At 54.2% G+C, this 18,849-nt stretch overlaps 1 protein-coding gene and 1 long non-coding RNA gene across 3 annotated transcripts in view; both read left to right on the top strand.

Annotated features, from left to right (window-relative positions):
* The window catches only part of LMX1A (LIM homeobox transcription factor 1 alpha), a 29,173-nt gene extending 25,744 nt beyond the window's left edge, over positions 1–3,429 (top strand). Inside the window, exons 6-10 of one of the 2 annotated variants that reach the window (XM_083845997.1) lie at positions 838–1,007; positions 1,109–1,186; positions 1,265–1,334; positions 1,440–1,610; positions 2,004–3,429. In XM_083845997.1, the coding sequence (XP_083702123.1) occupies positions 838–1,007; positions 1,109–1,186; positions 1,265–1,334; positions 1,440–1,610; positions 2,004–2,164 (650 nt within the window). In that variant the 3' untranslated portion in view covers positions 2,165–3,429. Of the gene's footprint in view, positions 1–837; positions 1,008–1,108; positions 1,335–1,439; positions 1,611–2,003 lie in introns of both variants that reach the window. The other variant, XM_083845996.1, reaches the window with a different exon arrangement.
* Positions 3,430–3,475: 46 nt separating this feature from the next.
* LOC310903228 lies at positions 3,476–12,625 on the top strand. The gene is made up of 3 exons (XR_014587357.1): positions 3,476–3,943; positions 9,515–9,628; positions 12,274–12,625. It is a non-coding gene; the product is annotated as an uncharacterized lncRNA (long non-coding RNA).
* Positions 12,626–18,849: the final 6,224 nt, after the last annotated feature.

Below are 18,849 nucleotides of genomic sequence, written 5' to 3' on the forward strand. Positions count from 1 at the left end.
GGAGGGGGGGGGGATGCTTGGAGTGGGTTTTCCCCCTTCCCAGAGCATGGTGATGTGGTTTTGGGCATCATTTGCTTGATCTGGAGAGGCTCTGGCTCCCCCAGCTGAGCTCATTGCATCCTGGACTGGGGGGGTATTTGGGTGGGCACCCCAAACCAGGCACCTCAGTGCCTCCACCAGCGCATGCCTCTCCTCCCAACATTCATAAAACCTCTTCCCCTCCACCAAAATTAAACTCAGCTTGTGGCAACTCGTGTCTGGGTCCGAAAAGGCTGCTGAAACACCCCTGATGCTGGGAGCTGTGCAGACGGCATGCCCACAGGAGCAGCATCCCTCCTCCCTGCTCCGGGGTAGCACCACGTGCCGAGCGGGTGTTTTGGGGACGCCTTGCTGTGTCACCATGAGCAGGGTGTCCCCAGATGCTGAGCCCAGGAGACGTCCCAGAAAACAGCCGTGACTGGAGAGCATCCCTGCTCCTCCGCAGGCAGCACTGCCCCCTCCTGCCACGCATCCACCCTGTCCATCCCGGGGACACGGCAGCCCCGAAATGGGACCTAGGCCAAGCTCAGCCTTGCAACCCGCTGTGCATTGCGTGGCCTCAAACACAGCTTCGGTAGCAATTACCAGACAGAGTGAGCTTTCTGGAAAGGGCTCTGAGTGATTTACGGCTTGTGAGAGGGAAGGATGCGTGCCGGCCAGCCTGCACTGCACCCTCCGTGCCAGTTCAGTGAGCAAGGCCATCGCTGTGGCGGTGCCAAGGTGGGTGAGGAGGATAACAAGGAGGATAACAAGACCTCACTCTTGGTCCTTTTTTTTTTTAAAACCTCCTCCCCCAAGGCAAAAGTGATGATGAAGACAGCATCTGCAAAATGGGCCCGGCCTCAGGGAAGGGAGCCGAGGAGGGGAAGGACCACAAGCGGCCCAAGCGGCCCCGCACCATCCTGACCACGCAGCAGCGGAGGGCGTTCAAGGCGTCCTTCGAGGTCTCCTCCAAGCCCTGCAGGAAGGTACGGGGTGGCCTGGAGGCTGGGCAAGGGCTCTGCCCCCTCCTAAAGTCTCCCCTAAAGCCGTGTGAGGCCCACTGAGATGTTGTCCTCCCTCCCTCTAGGTGCGGGAGACGCTAGCGGCTGAGACGGGTCTGAGCGTCCGCGTGGTGCAGGTCTGGTTCCAGAACCAGAGAGCAAAGGTGGGTGCTGGGGCCCCCTCCCAACCCCTCCTGTGGCTGTGCCGCCACCCCCTGCTTTTTCCCCTTCTTCTCGCCCAGATGAAGAAGCTGGCCAGGAGGCAGCAGCAGCAGCAGCAGGACCAGCAAAACACACAGCGCCTGAGCTCAGGTACCCAGCTCTCCACATCTCCCACTCCCCCCAGATGCCCTCTCCAGGCTTCCCAAGCCTCCCCCCCAAAAAAAGCCTCTCTGATGGCTCGTTCTTGTCTTCCAGCCCAGCCCAACGGCGGAGGCAGCGGGGGGCTGGAGGGGCTCATGAACCCCTACACCGCTCTGCCCCCCCCCCAGCAGCTCCTGGGCATGGAGCAGGGCGTCTACAGCTCCGACCCCTTCCGGCAAGGGCTCACCCCACCACAGATGCCTGGAGACCACATGCACCCCTACGGTAAGGCTGCAGAAAGGAACATGTCTGCAACCCCACCGGGGCTTTTTTCTTGCCCTTTCTTTGTCAAAATGAGGGCTGCAGCAAGTTCTGGGCAGGCGGCAGCCCCTGCTCCCCTAAATCCTTACACTGCAGAAGTGGGTGGCACCAAGGCCACATCCTCCCTGGTGGTGCCACCACCTCTCCAATGGTGCCACAACCTCTCCAGTGGTGCCACCACATCTCCAAAGGTGCCACCCCATATGATTTACAGCACCCTCTTCCCTGAGTTGTGCCAGCATCCCCAAACCACCTCAGTGGGCTCTCAGGGACATGGTGGAAGAGGAGATACAGTGCTCTAGGATCTGCAGCAGCACACAGCATCCCTCCAACACTGCTCCTTTCCTGCTTCCCCAGGTGCTGAGCCCCTCTTCCACGACATGGACAGCGACGATACCTCACTGAGCAACCTGGGCGACTGCTTCCTCGCCACGGCAGATGCGGGGCCGCTGCAGGCGCGGGTGGGGAACCCCATCGACCACCTCTACTCCATGCAGAGCTCCTACTTCACCTCCTGAGCGCAGCGGAGCCCCGCGACGGGAGGCCGGCACGCGGCGTTTTGTAGCTCGGGATGCCCAGGGACCCAGCGAGTTTTGGGTTGCGTAGTTTCACGTTTCTCTTAGGAAATCCTAGGGTTAGGGGCAGGAGTGGGTTTGGCAGCTGGCGGGTTGGTTTTCAAATTCCCACGCGAATATAGAAAGCTAGAGACGTCCCCCCCTGCAGCGGGACAAGGCTGTGTGTGTGTGTTTGTGTGTGTGGGCACGTGCGCGTGAGCGGAGCCATGCGGCCGCACGTGGTGGCGTCTCGCACGGGCGCACCCGCCGGGTTGTTGTACCCACAAAGTTTATTCCTAAGTCTATCAGAAATTTACTGTACAGCAAAAGTAACTTTATTTTCAGCGCGAACCATATTTAAGGAAATGCTCGATGCACTTAAGTTATGAGATGAGATAATTTACTTTTTATAAACGTCACGTTTAGGTTGCAAAAGCCCGGTGGCAGGGCAGGAACACCGGCTCGTGTAAGGCGGTAGGTCTGGGTTTTGGGGCCGGTTATTTTTGGTGCTCTCAGGTTGCCCCACTGCTTTTGAACCCCACGGCAGGGACCAGCTCCTCCGCCAGCAGGTCGGTGGGGACAGTGAGGTGGCCACATCCCGTCCTTGCTACTCGCGGTGGCCGGGAGGTCGGTGCTGGAGCCAGGGGACATCCCCAACTCTCTCCCCAACCAGCGACCCATCCCAAACCCTCAGATACAGGTGCTGGAGAGGTGTGAGGTGCTGTCCTGGCTCCAGGAGCCACCAGCCCACACCACCACCCCTTGTCTGAAGGAGGAAGGAGCCCTGCGCCTCCCACCCCACGTGCGGGTCCACCTCTCCAAGTTCTCCTCCAGGCTGAGCTCTCAGCCGACCCTCACCTCATCCCCCTCTCGTTTCCATGCGTTGTGTCCTTTTGTGCTGCTGTTCCCAAACGATGTAAGTGACCGCCTGTAAAGACGTGCAAGTGACCGTGAGGCTCGAAACGCTGGCACGTGGCCCCCATACGACCTGACACTGAATGTAGCGGGGCCCGGAGGCGGCCGGTCCGGCGGGAGGTGCTGACGCACCGACAGGAATCGCGTAGCAAGGTGAAATTAAAAAAAAAAAAACAACTCTGAAAAAAAAAACACCAAACATGCCTGGTCTCTTCTTATGTGTTCCATCAGCTCGGGAGGGAATGGGTTTGGATAATCTCCCAGGTCAGCGAGGTGTTGGGTATGGCAAGACCCAACACCCATATGGGAAAGCTTCTGCTTTCTCTCTGGTTTGGCACTAAATTGACCTTGGAGGATCCTTTGTGACCGATGGACAGAGGTGGGTGGCTGCGGAAGGTGACACAAATCTCACTGGTGCCCACTGAATTAACAACTAATTTTTAATCACTGCACAGGCTTTATTTTCTCTTGACAATAACGTTTTGATTACAAACCTATGAGCCATTCTCTGGCCTGTGCTGCCTCTAACATGAGGCTGGAGCACATGAAAGGGAAACGGGACAAATATCGAGCATGTAGGAGAAGGCTTTCCATGGAGAATTAAGTGAGCTGTATTGAACTGTGAGGTCTTCTCCAGCAGAGATATCCCAGCTGGACTGGCTTGCTCATTTGGGATGTAATTAGTGAGTCACCAGGTGAAGGTGTTACAGAAGGGAGAGCAAAAACCTATAAAAACAGGACTCACAGGCTGCCTGGGTTTGGGAGGAGGTGAGAAGATGTGCCCTAGGAAGCTGCATGGCCCTCTAGGAAGGTGGTTGGACTTTGCTGGTATGCGTGGGTTGGGAAATTATTGCTTGGGGTTTCTCTGTTGCTTGGTGGTCTTGGGGAAAGTCTGGGTGGTGCTAGTGGGGCAGAGAGTGTCAGAGTGAGGATGGTACTCACTGAGGGATGAAGGTGAGGATGTGCTCCACATGGGGAAAAGGATTTGGGGGAGGATGGAGTATGGCTGGTGTGGAGGAGCTGCTGTGGGCTGTGAAGCCAGCATGAGTCTGATTTGTAGGATCCAGGTGTAGCTAATGGCTGGATTAACACCAGCTGGGTTTGCAATAGAAAAAAATGGATATTTTCATTAATGATCATTAAAATTGCTTTAAAAATTCTCCTCACTTTCATGTTTCCTAAAACATTGTTTTAAGTTTTTTCTTAGAAAAAAAAGGTTTAAAGATAAAAGGGTTGTCTTCCCCACCCACAGCTATCTCCTATTTGAAAAATATTCACCTCCATCAGTCTGCCTTTCTGTCAGCCCACCTATCAATTTATACTTATGAGATTACTTCCTCCAAAATACACCTCCCCCCCCCCCCCCCAATAAAACCCATGTCACACAGGCTGGTTGACTACTTCTTTTAAAGTCTTGCAATGATATAATGACAATATAATAACAGTATCTTAAAGTGTGTGCATATACTTTTATAAAATGATTATATAGAGAGTGGATATGTGTATTTTGGGGGAAGGATTGGTATTGTGGAAGTGGGCAGGCTGTCATCTAGCAAAATTAGCGGAGTTCATGGTCTTAAACCTGCCCTTTTCTGCAGTTGGCCTGTGCTTGGCACAGTCCTTGTGGTAATGGTGCAATGCCCACGAGTCCTCCTCTCATCTGGGTGTGATGCTCTGCTGTGCCTTATTTCAGCATGTGGAGTGATCCTGCCAAAGCAAAGCCATCTGAGTATTGTCTCCTGAGGTGAAGGATGGAGATGCTGTGGCAAATGACTTCTTGTGGGTTGTTGGATCCTGGGCTGGATGCCTGTGCTCTGTGCCCAAGCCACCTCTCAGCCCACGGAGCGATTCCCTGGGGTGAATGACAGCTTCTTGTCAAACCCAGGGAGAAAAGAGCAAGGTCTGACATAAAAAAAAAAAAGCAGACTCTACCTTGCTCTCCAGGGCAAGGGCAATGGCAGGAAGGGGTTGGGAGCCAGCCTTCGTATCTCTAGTGGCTCAGTGAACAAAGCCCTCTCTGTTCAGGCACTGCTCGGTGGCCAAGATCAAGCCAGAGATTGCTTTTCAGTTGAGGACACTGATTAGATGATACTGATAGGCAGGAACGAGCTAGCTCTGAGTGATATTATGTTAATTAACTTGCTCTTTGTGAATGGATGGGATGGGATCCTGGGGCAGATGCAGACTGCAAAGAAACTCAAAATGGACTTGGCCAATACTGGCCACGTTTGCACCTGGGTGGTATTTCCAGGTCTTTGTAGGCAACCTGCAGTGTGCAGGCACAGGAGGAATAAACCTGCCTGGAAGGATATGACCTTGTACATGAGGGTCTTTCCCTGAAAGCAAACCTGGGAGGTGGCAAATGGTGCTTTTCTGGGGGGAAAAGGCAAAGCTTTGGTTGCTCCTGTCACCTTTCCAGAGTGAAATCGCTTGCCAGATGTCTGATATCTCTAGTGATGCTGTTCTGGGCAAAAGATGTCACCTGCCATCAGAAAATGCTTGTCTTGTGACACATGATGTGGCTCAAACCACTGAGGATGAGTGCCTCGGCCTTATGGTAGATGTGTGAGCAGGATCCCAGGTAGCGCCAGCTGGCCAGGTCTGAGGCTTGCTTTTGCTAAGTTGCTTTCTTCCACTGCTCATATGCATCAGTTCCTTTAAAAAAATCTTGTATGAAATAGTAAAGAGTTGCAATGGAAAGGCAGGAAAAGCCCTTCAGGCGTAAAAAGGTGAATCGTGGTTTCTTATCTTGCTGGAGATCAGACCAAATTCCTGTCTCCGTTCCTCCAGTGGCAGGGTGTTGGTCATGGAAAGGTTATCTCGTCGGCTGTACACCTCCTGGATGCTGACGTGGAGGCTGACATGTATAAGTTCAGAGGCTGAGGATGAGTGTATCCAACCAAAAGCCGTGTCAAAACACTCCAAGTGATCAAATACTGACGGCTCTTTTGGTGAAGAACAGCAGCTTCCCAGCGCCCCGGGCCCTCCGAGCTGCTGCGTTGGAGGGAGATCAGGTTTCTCCTGCGGTGACCCCGTGAACAGGGGGCTCATTCAGGAGGATGCTCGGAGGTTGGATCACAGTCTGGGGGTAGAGAAAATCCCTGCCAGAGGGCAGGGAGCATCATAACGCTGACAGACCCTGCGGCACAGAGATGGGGAGCTCGTGGCAAGCCCCAGTAGGCAGTGCCCTGGTGTGCTTACCTGCTTGGTGGCTTCATGTGGCAGTAAAGAACCAATGACCCTTAATTTACCAATCTTAATTGCGACTTTTGGAAAGGCTGGGCAGGCTCGGTGTTCTGCAAAGTATCTTTGGCATCTCAGATTGATGCTGTGAAAGTGGCTGGCCCCCAACAGCTCCAGCTCTCCTTGTGCTCTGTTCCTCGCAGTACAAATGCAATAATATCTGCTCAGGAGGAGAGGGGCTGTGAAGGGAGGTATCCTAGGAGCCTCCGGCTTATCTTTGTTTTCCCAATGAGCATCTGTGAGGAAACAAGTCTGTGCTCAACACAACTCAATAATACGTGAGCATGGAGGGCCCCGAGGCTGTGCGCAGGAGGAGGATATGGAAAATAGCGAAAAACCACCCGTTTGCTGAGTGAGGCAGGGACCGTATGGAAAATATAGCATGAGGTCATGGAAGTAAAGATGTAGAGTAATGCCTGTGCGTTGGGTGGCTGGCTATGTTGTCCTGACAACCTCGTGCTGGTGTCCCAGTGTTGAAGGGCTTGGCTCTGTGGTTGGGAACATGGAGGTATTTGGGAGGTAACTGGAGAGCCCCCAAGGAGCATGGGAAGAGGAGACCAGTGAAACTCCTTCCAAAAGGATCAGCTGGAGCCTGCCAGAAGCTGTAACAGCCTGCTGGCTGCGTGGTCTCCTCCCGGAGTAGGCGGAGGGGTGAGGAAGGAGCGGTGACATCCCGGGGCTGCCAGCAGGAGAGCTGCTGCAGGCAGGGCCAGCAGCACCCCACGGTGCTGGGGGCTGGGGCACAGACCCCCTGTGAGGGGAGCTGGAGAAGCCCTGGGCGTGGTGGTTAAAGGACAGAAGCAAAGGCAATCAGTAAATGCAGCCCCAGGTCCTTTCCTGAGGCTGCCTCCTTGCTGGAGCAGTAGGGGTGATGTGGGGTGGTGTCCCACTGTAGGGCATGTCCCCTCACCCTGGATGTGAGGCAAGATTGGCCTCAGTGGAAGTCTGGTTTCCATCTGAGAGGCTGTTTTAATCCAAAACTCAGGTATGAGAAATGGCCCTGATTCTGTATGCCATGGCTTTTCCACTCCCAGCTGGGTTACCCAGGGGTGAGATGGGGAGGGGGCACAGAATCCAGATAAATTCATCAGTGAGCCTGGCAAGGGGTTGGACCCATGAAGCCCAAAGGTGGGTGCTGTCCTCAGAGGCATCGTGGGGTGGTGGGACCCACAATCCCCATGGTGCCCCAGAAATGGCTGTAAAAACTGGGCTGCCTTGCCTCTTCCCGCTGCAGTTCCCATCAATTAGAGGCTAATCACTTGCTCCAGAAAGCTTTAAAGTGCAAGTGAGCTTATTTGAGATGATGAAATTGCCTCCTAATTGATTATTCCTGCAGTTTAACAGCTGTTTCCCTGACTTGCTTATTTTTCCCTCTCCTTGAACAAAAACCTGCTGTTGGTAGGAGCAGCTCACCTCCAGCCAGGAGCAGACAAGGAGCTGACAAATGCCTGTGGCTGTGCTGGGAAAAGGCTCCCTGAGGAAATACCGATAAGCGGCAGGGATGCTGCACTTCTGGGCATCCCCGTGATGGCCCAAAGCAGCTGTGCTGGGGAGGAAGGAGCCTGAATCCACCCTGCAGCCCCAGGCCACCCGAGCTTATAGGTGCTGCCTGACCGCGTGCATGGGGCCAGCCCCTGCCGATAGCATCGGGGTGAGTACAGTAGGTGCTTTGTGGCTGGGGGGGATCTGGTTACTTGGGAACAGCTCTGTGCCCGGGGAAGATGATGACAGTGTGCTAGGGAGAAGGAGGGCTTGGAAAAATAAATGACATGCCACTTTGTGAGCTCCCCTGGGATTGTTTGGGGTGCTTTGGTCACTGGGCTCCCTCCACGCAGTGGATGACCTGTTTTTCATCCATTCATCCTGCCTGAATCCATGCTGCTGTGGGGGCTTGTGCTCACCACAGCCCCCCTGGGACATGCACTCCTAGCTGCTGTTGCAGGTCCCACTCTGCATCCTGGCAAGGTTGGTGGTAGCTTTCTTCCCCAGCAAGTTTCCTGCTTTTCTGTTCTTCTTAGAAAGAAATCCTTCATTATAAGGGTAGTGAGGCATTGAACAGGCTGCCCAGAGGAGCTGTGGCTGCCCCATCCCTGGCAGTGCCCAGGGCCAGGCTGGATGGGGCTGGGGGCAGCCTGGGCTGGTGGGAGGTGTCCCTGCCCATGGCAAGGGCTGGGACTGGGTGGGCTTTAAGGTCTCTTCCAACCCAAACTATGCTGTGATTTTGCTCAAAACTTGTGGCCTGGTCTTTCACTTCCTTGCCCAAGTAGTTTTTGTAGCTGTCAACTGATTTCTGCAAGTTTTGGTAAAGTAAAAACCCAGGTTTCTGTAGGCCCTGCACAAAGGGGTGATGAAGAGCTCTATTAATTGTCCTCTGCTTCTCTCCTCTTTGGGAGGCCTCAGTGTGAGCACAGCCCTTGCTGGGTGTGGGGAATTATCTGGAGAACGCTGGTACCAGTGTCACACTCGGGATGCACTGGGAGATCCAGCTCCCCAGCTGGGCTGCTCGCTGTGCCACTGCATCCTGCTGGCCAGCAGGATTCTCTGCCTGAGGAACCCGTGAATTTCGGACAGCTGAGCTGAGACCCATGAGTCTGTTGTTGGCTCCTTCCTTCCCCCTGTCAGGAGACCTGGCCACAATGGGGCAGGGATGTGCAAGCTTCTTTCTCTGCAGGTATCTTAAGCCACCCTAATAGCTGATCCTGGTGGGGCTTTCTGTTCCATGGGATGTGTTGGTGATGGAGCTCAGCTAAAAGGCAAAAGGCTCGGGAAGTCTGTGGGAAACAGCAGTGAAATGTAGGGATGGTGATGAAACTTTGCCATCTGCTCCAGGGCAAACTGACTGCGGGGAGCACGCAGAGCAGTGCCAACACGAACTTGCTCCTGCGATGTGTCTGCAGCACTGCTGGTGCAGGGACCCGCTGGAGGTGGCACCTCAGCTGCTGGTCCCTAACATGTCCTGCTGTGCACCTGAAGTCATCCCTTTATTTCAGAGGTGGACGGGAACTGTGTGCTGCTGGTAACAGCTCGGCCATCCAAGGAGAGGCTGTCAAGGATGTTTTTCCTGGGACAACACAACCTGGTGTCCCGTCTGTGTGCCATAGCCCCAATCCAGGGCTCAGTGATACCCAGCTGATAACCCCCCCCTGTAAACCACAGGCCTGCACCACGGACCCAGGCAGATTTCCCTCGCGGGGTGAGCGGATCCAGTTTCATTGCTAATGGGTTTCCCAGGATTTGCAGATGTGAATTGCTCGCATTCCTGACTCCAAGGTGAGTGCAGGTGCATCGGATGGTCCCCGCGAGTCCTCCCCACCTCCCAGGTGAGCGCACAGAGCTGCTATTGTGTGGCGAGGAGCATCGCCGCCTCCGTGCCCCTGGGGTGCTTGGGGTGCTGCTGCCTGGGTGGCGTGGTCGCCTTCTCAAGGTCCCTGCTCCTTCTCCTGCAGGGAAGCAGCAGCTTTTGCAAGTGAGAGTCAAACCCTGACCTGCCCCTCGGGCTCTTGGTCAGGGGTCCAAGGAAAAGCAGACGTGGCTTCAAACCGCCCTCCTCAAACTCACTCTGCTCAGACTGCAGGACTATTTAACACACTTCAGCTTCTTATAAAGTTTCTGTCAAGAAGGATTAGCAGTGGGCTGACAGATTGCTATTACAGCCCTAGTGAACTTTTAATACCTGCCAGTAAATTCTGCCAGTCCCTTAAATCCTCTTGCAGGCACTTGGTTTGGGGAGCAAAGGCTGCTGCTTGCAGTGCCGGTATGGAGGGTGGTGCCTCTGCCTCTCTCCAAGCTGTCAGTGTGAAGAAATGACCTCCGGGGATTCCGATATTGTCCTCCACAGGGTCTCAAAAGAGCCTATGTGTAGGTGAATTCACCTCTCTGTAGGTGAATTTTGTCCCCTTTCCCCATGGGGTGAGGCACTGATGGTGGAGCTGGAGGTCCCCAGGGTGCAGGAGGAACCTGAACCTCCAAGGGAGGCATCTGGGTTTGGGCAGAGGTTGGGGTGGTTGGAGGCACCCTTGGGGGCCGCTGTCCATGTGGTCTGATGGCTAGGATTAGAGCATCGCTTAGAGGTGAGACCTGCCATCAGTTATCCCTCAGGCAGGCTTGGGGTGCTCAAGGGATGCTGCGGTCCAGGCACCATGAGTAAGGGTCAGTGGGCTGGTGTATCCGTGTGTGATTTTTTTCTTATACTGGATCTTTTAGTTGAGTTTTGATGCACTTTCCCCTATTACTGCCATTAAAACCAATATCAGTTTTGTGAGGAGGAAACCCTGGTGTCCTGAATTCCTCTATGCCCTGGCAGTAGTGGGGCTGATGTGGGTAACCACATGGTGCTGCAGCTTAAGCTGCTTCTCTCCAGGATCTCTGGGCCCCTGTGGGTACAAGCACACATCCCACTCCTCTTTGATCCCACATTCGAGCTTGTCTTTTTAGCTTCTAAATCCTGGAAGCGTAGCATGTGCAGAAGATATTTACTACATGGGATAGTTTCCAGTTGACCCAGATGTGGAAAGTTTGAAACAGCATTTGCCAGTCTCCATTAAAAAAAAAAAGGCAGATGTCACCCATTACTTAGTGGAGGGTTTGTGAATTTTTGCATACTTTGGCCAAAAGCAATTTCTTTTTTTTTATTCTGAGTCTTTCTCCCATAGTTCCTCTGAGTATCTTCTCTTTGGGTTTCTCGAGGTTTTGCTTAATGAGACACACGTTCTCCCAGCAGGTAACTTGCATCCAGTCTTATTAGTCTTTTGAAATGCCATCTTTCTGCTGCACAGCCTTGGACAAATTTGTGTAGCTTGGCAGAGACACCATCATTCAACAAGAGGCTGCAGCCCAGCAAGATGTCGTGTCTTGTGTGGCCAAGGCATGGTTGATATTTTGGGCGCCTGCCTGTAGGATGTGCCTCCAGGCACCCAGCAAGAGCTGCAGAGGTGTGTGCTGTCACCCTCTTGCTTTGGGTTAGTATGCCAAGGTGGTGTTTGTGGTTCAATGGTAGGGTTGAAGTTGCCCTAGAAACCCTAGACAAAAGTGGACCTGTGTGGCTGGCAGGAGTCAGGCCACACAGGTCCCTGGTGGCAAGTGTTTGGTGGATGCTGGTTCAGGGGAGCCCCGTGTAGTGCTCGGGGAGGCAAATTTGGTCCCGCACCAGTCCCAATCTTCTGCTGCTTTTAGAGAGCTTGAGCGGGAGAGTGGGACACCTTGGTTTCCCATCACTTGTCCCAACCCTGCTTGAGCTGGGTTAACTTGGGTGGCTGCTCTTCAAGCTTTTTTTTTTTTTTATTGCGCAGCAAAATGCTTTTTTGGGAAAGCCAGGCTATCATCCCCCCAAACAGCAAACTCCAAACCCGAAAGAGAAAGGGCCCTTTGAAGTGAGCTGCCCGAATGCGACGTGTGACATCAGAGAGATGGCAGATAGCTGGCAGAACAAGGCTGCCTTTCAGCCTGCCCCGGCCCCGGTCGGTGCACGATTTACACCCCACCTCCCCACGCTGGAGATGAAAGATGCCCCAGGCAGCCTGCCTGACCCCGTTGCTTCTGCTATCTCCACTTGATTGCACAGTGTTTTGCTCCAAACAATCCTTCACTGTCTGGGCCGCACAGGTGAATCTCCCGGCTTGGCTGGCGAGCAGGGATGCCGCGCATAGCAGGGCTGCTTTGTTGCAGTTGCTCGCCTGCTTATACAGGGTGGTTTCTTAGGGCAGGCATTGTTCGACGGCAGGGCACGGAGGAGGGGTGGGGAGCAAGGGATGGAGCAGGACTGGGCAGCCTGGGGTAGGGAGCAAAGGAGCATCCCTGAAGACCTCGTGGGGTGGCGAGCAGGTGGGTGAGCACAGCAGCTTGTGTTGGATGCCATGGGCTTCACTCCAAGAAGGGATCCGAGGTGGATTTGACATTTTTCTTCTCTTTGTTGCTAGGTTCAACCTGCCTTTCTGTCCAAAGCAAGCTGGTCTCCCACCTTGGGTCCTTGCTTTAAAAAGGTATGGTGGAAGGAGGACCTGCATGTCTATGCTGAAAGGAAAATCTTTGAGAAGTTGTTCAGTCTTGAGACAGTGGATTTGTGTAGAAGATGAGTTGTGGTAAAATAGCTGCAAATTAAGCACACATCCAACAAGTCTGGAGGACAGTGAGTCTGAGGAACCAAGCAGATGGGCTCAAGAAAGCTCTGAGTGTTCAAGTGGCACCAGGGATGTGCCCACACAAACATCTCAGTAGGTTCTTCCTGAGCTAATGCAATCCCAGAGGCATGTCCTAGATTCGTGTGAGTGGGGCATGAGTCAAAACCCTGAAGGGTATTTGAGCAGCTGAGCTCCCATAAGATCTGAGCACCCTTTTGACCTCTACTGAAAAGATCAGAGCCAAGTTTTCCCTTGCGTTCAGAGACTTGTAAAGGCTGAATGCCCTAAAATCAATGTTACTAGTGGGAACATGGAAATTAATTGTGTCAATCTATCACTCATCTTCCCCTATTACATTCAGTGATTGGAACTTGGCCTCCAGTGCATGAACAAAGTGTCTTCTGTGACAGGTAACTGCTGTGCAGGAGCTGGCTGCATGGCTGAGTGGTGGAGAGGGCAGGACAAAATAAAAGTTTGGGTTCAACATCTTGGTGTTTTTTTTTTTCCCCTTGATCTAATGTTTTCCTTGCTTGGGGCTATTAAGGTCAATGTGATGTTAAAATAGGACAGGTAGAATAAAGGAGGTAAAACAGCAGGAGGTTAACAGAGGAGAGGAGAAGTATAGGGATGAGGTTTGGATTATTTTTGTGAATTGTCTTAGAGTAGTGCCAAGTAATTACACCAAGATGATTGGTAACCTGCAAATAGACCATGGGGCCAAGAGAAATGCCTTGCAGGATGCTGTATAGGCATTATTCAGGTACCTCCTAAAAACTGCTTAGGGTCAGGCTGTTTGAAGGTGTGGATGACACCAGTGCTTTGGGCACTCTTGCATCCCTAGTATTGCCCCATCCACATAACACCTCTAGGCCTTAGGGAGCCAAGTGGTGCTGGTGGTGACCTCTTCTTCCTCATCTTCATACACAGCCAGCCTGGGAGCTGGGTGAGGTGGGTGTCTCAGTCATGGCTGTGAACCAGCTGGGGCTCCCGATGGCAGGAGAGCAGCTGTAACTGAGCTCCCTTCAAGGGACCAAGCTGGGCAGCAGTAACTGAGCTCAGATTTGGGCTGAAGTGACTCCACCTGGCCGTGGTTTGAAGCTCAAATCATGTCAAGCTGAACAGCTACTCTAAAACTGTGCAGAAATTTCAGCTTTGCCATAGAGCTGTGCTGTTTTGCCTAGGGGAGAAGCTGCTTCCCACCGAAGGTCACTACTAAACCTTGTGCCACAAAGAAAAACCATAAAGTTGTCCGCTGCAGCTGAGCTTTCTGGAGGCTGCTGTGCTAATAGCAACCATCTCTGGGCTTTGCTGCTTCACTGATGTCTGTGTCCAACAAAATCCATGTCCCAGGCACGGAGCTTGGCAGAGCCCTCTGTGTGACCAAGGCAGCAATGCTCCCCCCGTGCTGCTGTTTGGGAGCTTTCCCCCAGCCTTTTTTATGCTCCCTTCCTCCTTGTAGTAGGAAAAATGAGTCAGGGAATGAAGCTGAGGAGGTTTAACCACAGAATGAGGGCTCTCCTGCCCTCTGCTCACCCCCTAGGCTGGGGGGCTTAAGGAGCTCATGGTGCTGGGCATTTCCATCCTCCCCGTGTGCTGTCACCTCGAGGATGGGACCACAGCTGTCCCCACACGTGGGGTCTCTGCCTTGGCGGTCGCTGCCCGTCCGTCCCCTTCCTCCCTCTCCTTCATTAAGGAGCCGATCTCTTCCCGATAACGAGGGGGCTTCTGTTGGACAAAACCTGCCAATTAGTCATTCTGGCTGGGTATAAACGCGGCACTTGAACAGCTGAGGGGACGGCGGGCAGTCCTGCCCCTTCTCGCGGTGTTGCCAAGCTTGCCATTAACACAATGTGACAACTAATCTCTCTATAGCATCTGACCGAGCAGTTTTAATTAATAGCTCCGTACGCCTGCACACACACCCGCACCCCCTCTGCTGAGCGCAGGTACCGCATGCCTTCAAATCTCCTTCCCTCGCATCACAGAACTGCACTGACAAAAGGTGCAAAAATGCCCCGTTCTGCCCCAAATTTGTGGAAATTCTGACTGCTTGGCACAGCGAGCTGCTGGGACCAGCCCTGGTGTCAGCAGCCCCCAGGGACGGTGACCCTGGAGGGAAGAAGGGAGCAGAAAGCACCCCTGCTGGGGCTGCTCCTGGAGGCTGTGGTCTGCTGGAGACGATAACGAAGCAATGAACCTGGGAGCCCCTGCACTTCTGTGTTGTCCTGACGGACAACCCCTCTGGCTGGGAATATTCACCCAGCCTGGAGGAATTGTTCATGATGGGAAGGTGCAGGGGCCCCTGCTTTGCTTTCTTCTTGTGGAGAGACATCTCTCCCCTCGGGGAGGCAGGAGGCGTGCAGGACACTGGGGTGGTATCCTGGGCCTGCTTTCCTGGAGATGGGGTCTGGGGAGTTAGTGGGTGAGAGCCCAGCCTCCTGCTGCTGCCTGTCCAGCCCTGCGTCCCTCTGGCTTGGTCCTTGCTGGTGCTTCCTGGCCTGGCTCAAGTTCCTCTTCAGCCCCCCTCGTGCCTTTTGGGGGCAGCTGTCCTCAGAGGATGTCTCTGCCTTGCTCTGGCAATAAGCACCCTGCATGTGGCAGGGGTTTGGGACTACCCTAAAGCACCCTCAGCCCCCAAAACAACTTGTAGGAAAACGCTCCGGCCTCCCAAATCTGAGTCCCAGGGGGATGTCCTCAAATCCTAGGGCATGACCTGGCCACCCCATGCTGGCTGAAGCTGCCTGGGTGCTTCGAGCACCCTGTTTCCAGCTCCCCCTCCACCCGTGGTGCCCCTCTCCATCCCGCGGCGGTGCCCGGGATGCGGCAGCACTAAGGGGGAGCGGTGCAGAAGCTGGCACCCCCTGCACCCCCCCAGCACGGCGGCGGCAGGCGGACACGAGCCCTGCCCCATCTGCCTGCACGGCAGCACGGCGGGGAGCTAATGAGAAGCAAGGTGAGAGGCAGGAGACGCGCTGACAACTCGCTGGCTCCGCAAGCTGCTGGTGGCACGCGGGCGGCAGAAGGACGGCATCTGCCCCCCCCCTCCCCTTGCCCCCCTCTCTCTCTCCCGGCATCTCCAGCCTCATAATGAGGTTATTACTGGTTATTACTGGCCCGCTGCTTGACGGCCGGCACCAGCATCCCTCGCCTCGTCCTCACCCCAATTCCCACTTGTGGCTCCATGAAGGGTCCCCCCGCCCTTGCTCCCGGTTTTGGCACAGGGCTTCGTGGGCGGGGGGGGGCTGGCTTTGACCTTGCTTGCGGAGGAGATGCTGCCACACACTGCCTGTCCACCCCCTTCGTTATCTCATGAACACTCCTGGCCCGCTCTGGCGGTGGGAGAGGTCTCAGAGATAATTAAGTTCCTACAAGTTTTGTGGGAACGGACAGGTGATGGGGAGAGGCGTGAGCAGGGCTTCTGCAGCGGGCAGGGCCCGTACCGGGGAGCTGATCCTCGCTCACGAAGCTCAGAGGAAGACGTTCTGCAGGCAGGGCTGGCTCTGAAAGCTGGGAGATGGTGCTGAGCTGCAGGCTTTCCTGCCCCAGGTCTGCCTGGGGAAGAAGGGGACTTCTTAAGGACTCAAAGCCTGCTCGGTGCCAGAGGGCAGCGCAGCACAGCGTGCACCGGCCACCTCGTGGAAGCAGGGTCTAAAAGTCTCCCAAGGCTTTTCTTTGTCCCACCCCATCCAACAGCAATTGCAAACTGCCTTGCTGAGCCGATCGGCCCCGGCACACTGTTAGCATTTACATTAATCACTCATGCAGCAAACAGTGAGTTGCCAAACTCCTCCGACACTCAAAGACTTGCAAACCATGCTGTGGGGTTGCTGCTGCTGGCCCTGCTGCCCACATAGGGTGGGAGCACTCTGCTCCCCTTGTCTTGGCGCTGAGCACCCTCAGGGGGTACCCATGGGTGGCACGGTGTGGTGGCTGCCCCATCACCGCATGGGGGGCTCGGTCCCGAAGCTGGAGCATTGCAGCAGCATTTGGGTGCTCCTATCCTGTGAAATGCTGACCGTGTTAGCACGGGCACCGTGCTGCTCATGCTCAGCCAGGCCCCGTGTTTTTGTCCCTTCCAAAGTTAACACTCTGACTTTATGCTTAGACGAAGGAAGAAATGATGCTGCCAGAGCTGGCAGGCAAGCACAGTTTCCTTCTCTGCCCATGGAAGGGGACATGGGCGTGATGCAAAAGCCCAGAGGTGGCTGTGCAAAAGCTGGTGGCTTTGCTTTTCCACACAGCAATGCAGTGACAAGGGGTGCCGGGCAGGGACCGGGCAGCGTTTCACCTCCCGGAGCAGCTGGCGCGGATGTCGCAGCCGATCACGTCGGGGAAGGAGGTGAGCAGGAAAGCGGTGACACCTCGCCTACGGCGCCCTGCTGTCGGGGGGCAGATGTGGAGGCCGACACATGTTCGCCGTGCTGCTAATTAATCACGTCCGTGCCGGCGCCCCGCTCTGTGCGAAGGGTGCAGGGGTCCCGGTGGTCATCCCCGCTCCGTCCTTTTGGCTGCACCAGCCCCCTCCAGGATCCAATGCAGATGAAAGGAGTTTAAAGAGGGAGGGAAGGGGACCTCCTCCCCACCCCAGAGAGCTGCAACTTCTAATCAATACTTAGCAAGGCCTTTTTTTGCAGGAAAAAAAATTATATATATATTGAGAAATGTGATTTTGGCTGTGTGTGTTCCTGTTCTACTCTGGAATGGCCGGCAGAAGGCAAGCATCTCTGCTCAAATTCGGCTCACCGAAGAGGCGAAGTAAGGCACCTTTATCCAGCTTTCCCGGCAGCCAAAGGAAGGGAATCCCAGCGGGAGCGCCGCACATTTGCCCAAAGGATTGGGGACGGGGCAGCAGCAAGGTCGGGGATCGGGTCCCTGCTCGGCAGCGCGGGCTGCAGCCTCCTCTGGTGGCCGAGCCCAGGGCCGGATCTTGCTCTTTTTTTTCTTTTTGTTATTTATTTATTTTTCTTTCTTTCTCTATTTTTCTTTCCTTTTTTTTTTTTTTAAATTTTCTTCCTTCCTTCCTTCCTTCCTTCCTTCCTTCCTTCCTTCCTTCCTTCCTTCCTTCCTTCCTTCCTTCCTTCCTTTTTTCTTTTTTCTTTTTTCTTTCTTTTTTTTTCTTTCTTTACTTTTCCTTTTTTTTTCTTTTTTTTTTTTTTTCTTTTAAGCAATGGGACTGCTTTTATAGGGCAGCTCAGTCCTGGCTTGTCCCCCCTTGCTGCCCAGCTCTCAGGGCCTGTTCTTGCTTCCCATGGGGGTCGCATCCCCCATGACACCAAACAGAGATGCTCCAAGCAGCAGCATCCGCTCCACCTCACCGTCAGGGAAGGAGACCTTGATGCTCTCCGCTTCCCAGCCCCATTCTTTCCTGTGACGGATTTTGCATGGATTGCCTCCAGATTGGGCAAGCCCGGTTTCAGCCTCCTGTGTGTAATCCTTTCCCTGCATTGCACAAGTCCTCCTGCGTGTTTTCAATAAGAAAGGAAAGGCCCAGAAACTTCTGCAGCTGGAGGTAAGGCACACAGTGCAGCAGAGGCTTGCAGTGGCATTAAAACCCCTCGAATTTAAAGCTCCCGTCTCCGCAGGAGCTTCCCATTAGAAAAATGAAGCTGTTCAAGGCTTGTGGTCTTAAAAACACAGCATAGGAAAACACGGACACCTGAGGGTGGAGGAACCCCTGCTGAGCTCAGTGCTTGACTCCTGTTCCTCTCTCAAGCAGGGAAAAGCTTGATGCAGACAGTCTGGAGGGGCAGCACAGGTTTTGGGGTGCTCTCACAGAGAGGCAGCTTCTCTTCCCCCTCTCCTTCCCCCACCAGCTCTCCCCGGTGGCCCCAGTGCCACCAGCCCCGGGCTCAGCCCAGCTGCGCTGTCCCCAAACCCGGAGCTCCCCCTGCATCTCCCCAGGCCAGGAGCACAAACCAAAGGCACTGCCTTTAAACTTCCCCGCTTTCTCCCTTTTTGAACATCGAGAGCTTATTCCTGCAGCAGGGGTGGTTTTATTTATTTTTTTTTTCCCCTTTGCAGAAATTCCCTGGGGGATCTCCAGAGAAATGGAAACATGCGCAAGGCGCCGCGGGACAGAGGGCTGGGCTGCGAGCAGCTCTCATCTGGCGTGGTCTTTGCTTCCTGCCCTTCGGGAGAAAAGTCACAGCACGAGTGACAAAGGCTCATAAATTCTGCCGAGCGATTCAGCCCTTTCTGGAAAATAAAAAAAAAAAAAATCTGGTTGCTCGCTGGAGTGGGACTGAGAGTTGGGTGTGACGCGGGGTAAGGAAAGTTTCTGCAAATGTCTGTGCCTTAATTAATATTAATGCTTCCCCGGCTTTTTATCTCTGCTTTAAATAAAAGGGATCCAGCCGTGGCAGAGTTCCCACCACA

Source organism: Anser anser (assembly GCF_964211835.1).
Source record: "Anser anser genome assembly, chromosome: 8".
Taxonomy (NCBI): Eukaryota; Metazoa; Chordata; class Aves; order Anseriformes; family Anatidae; genus Anser; species Anser anser.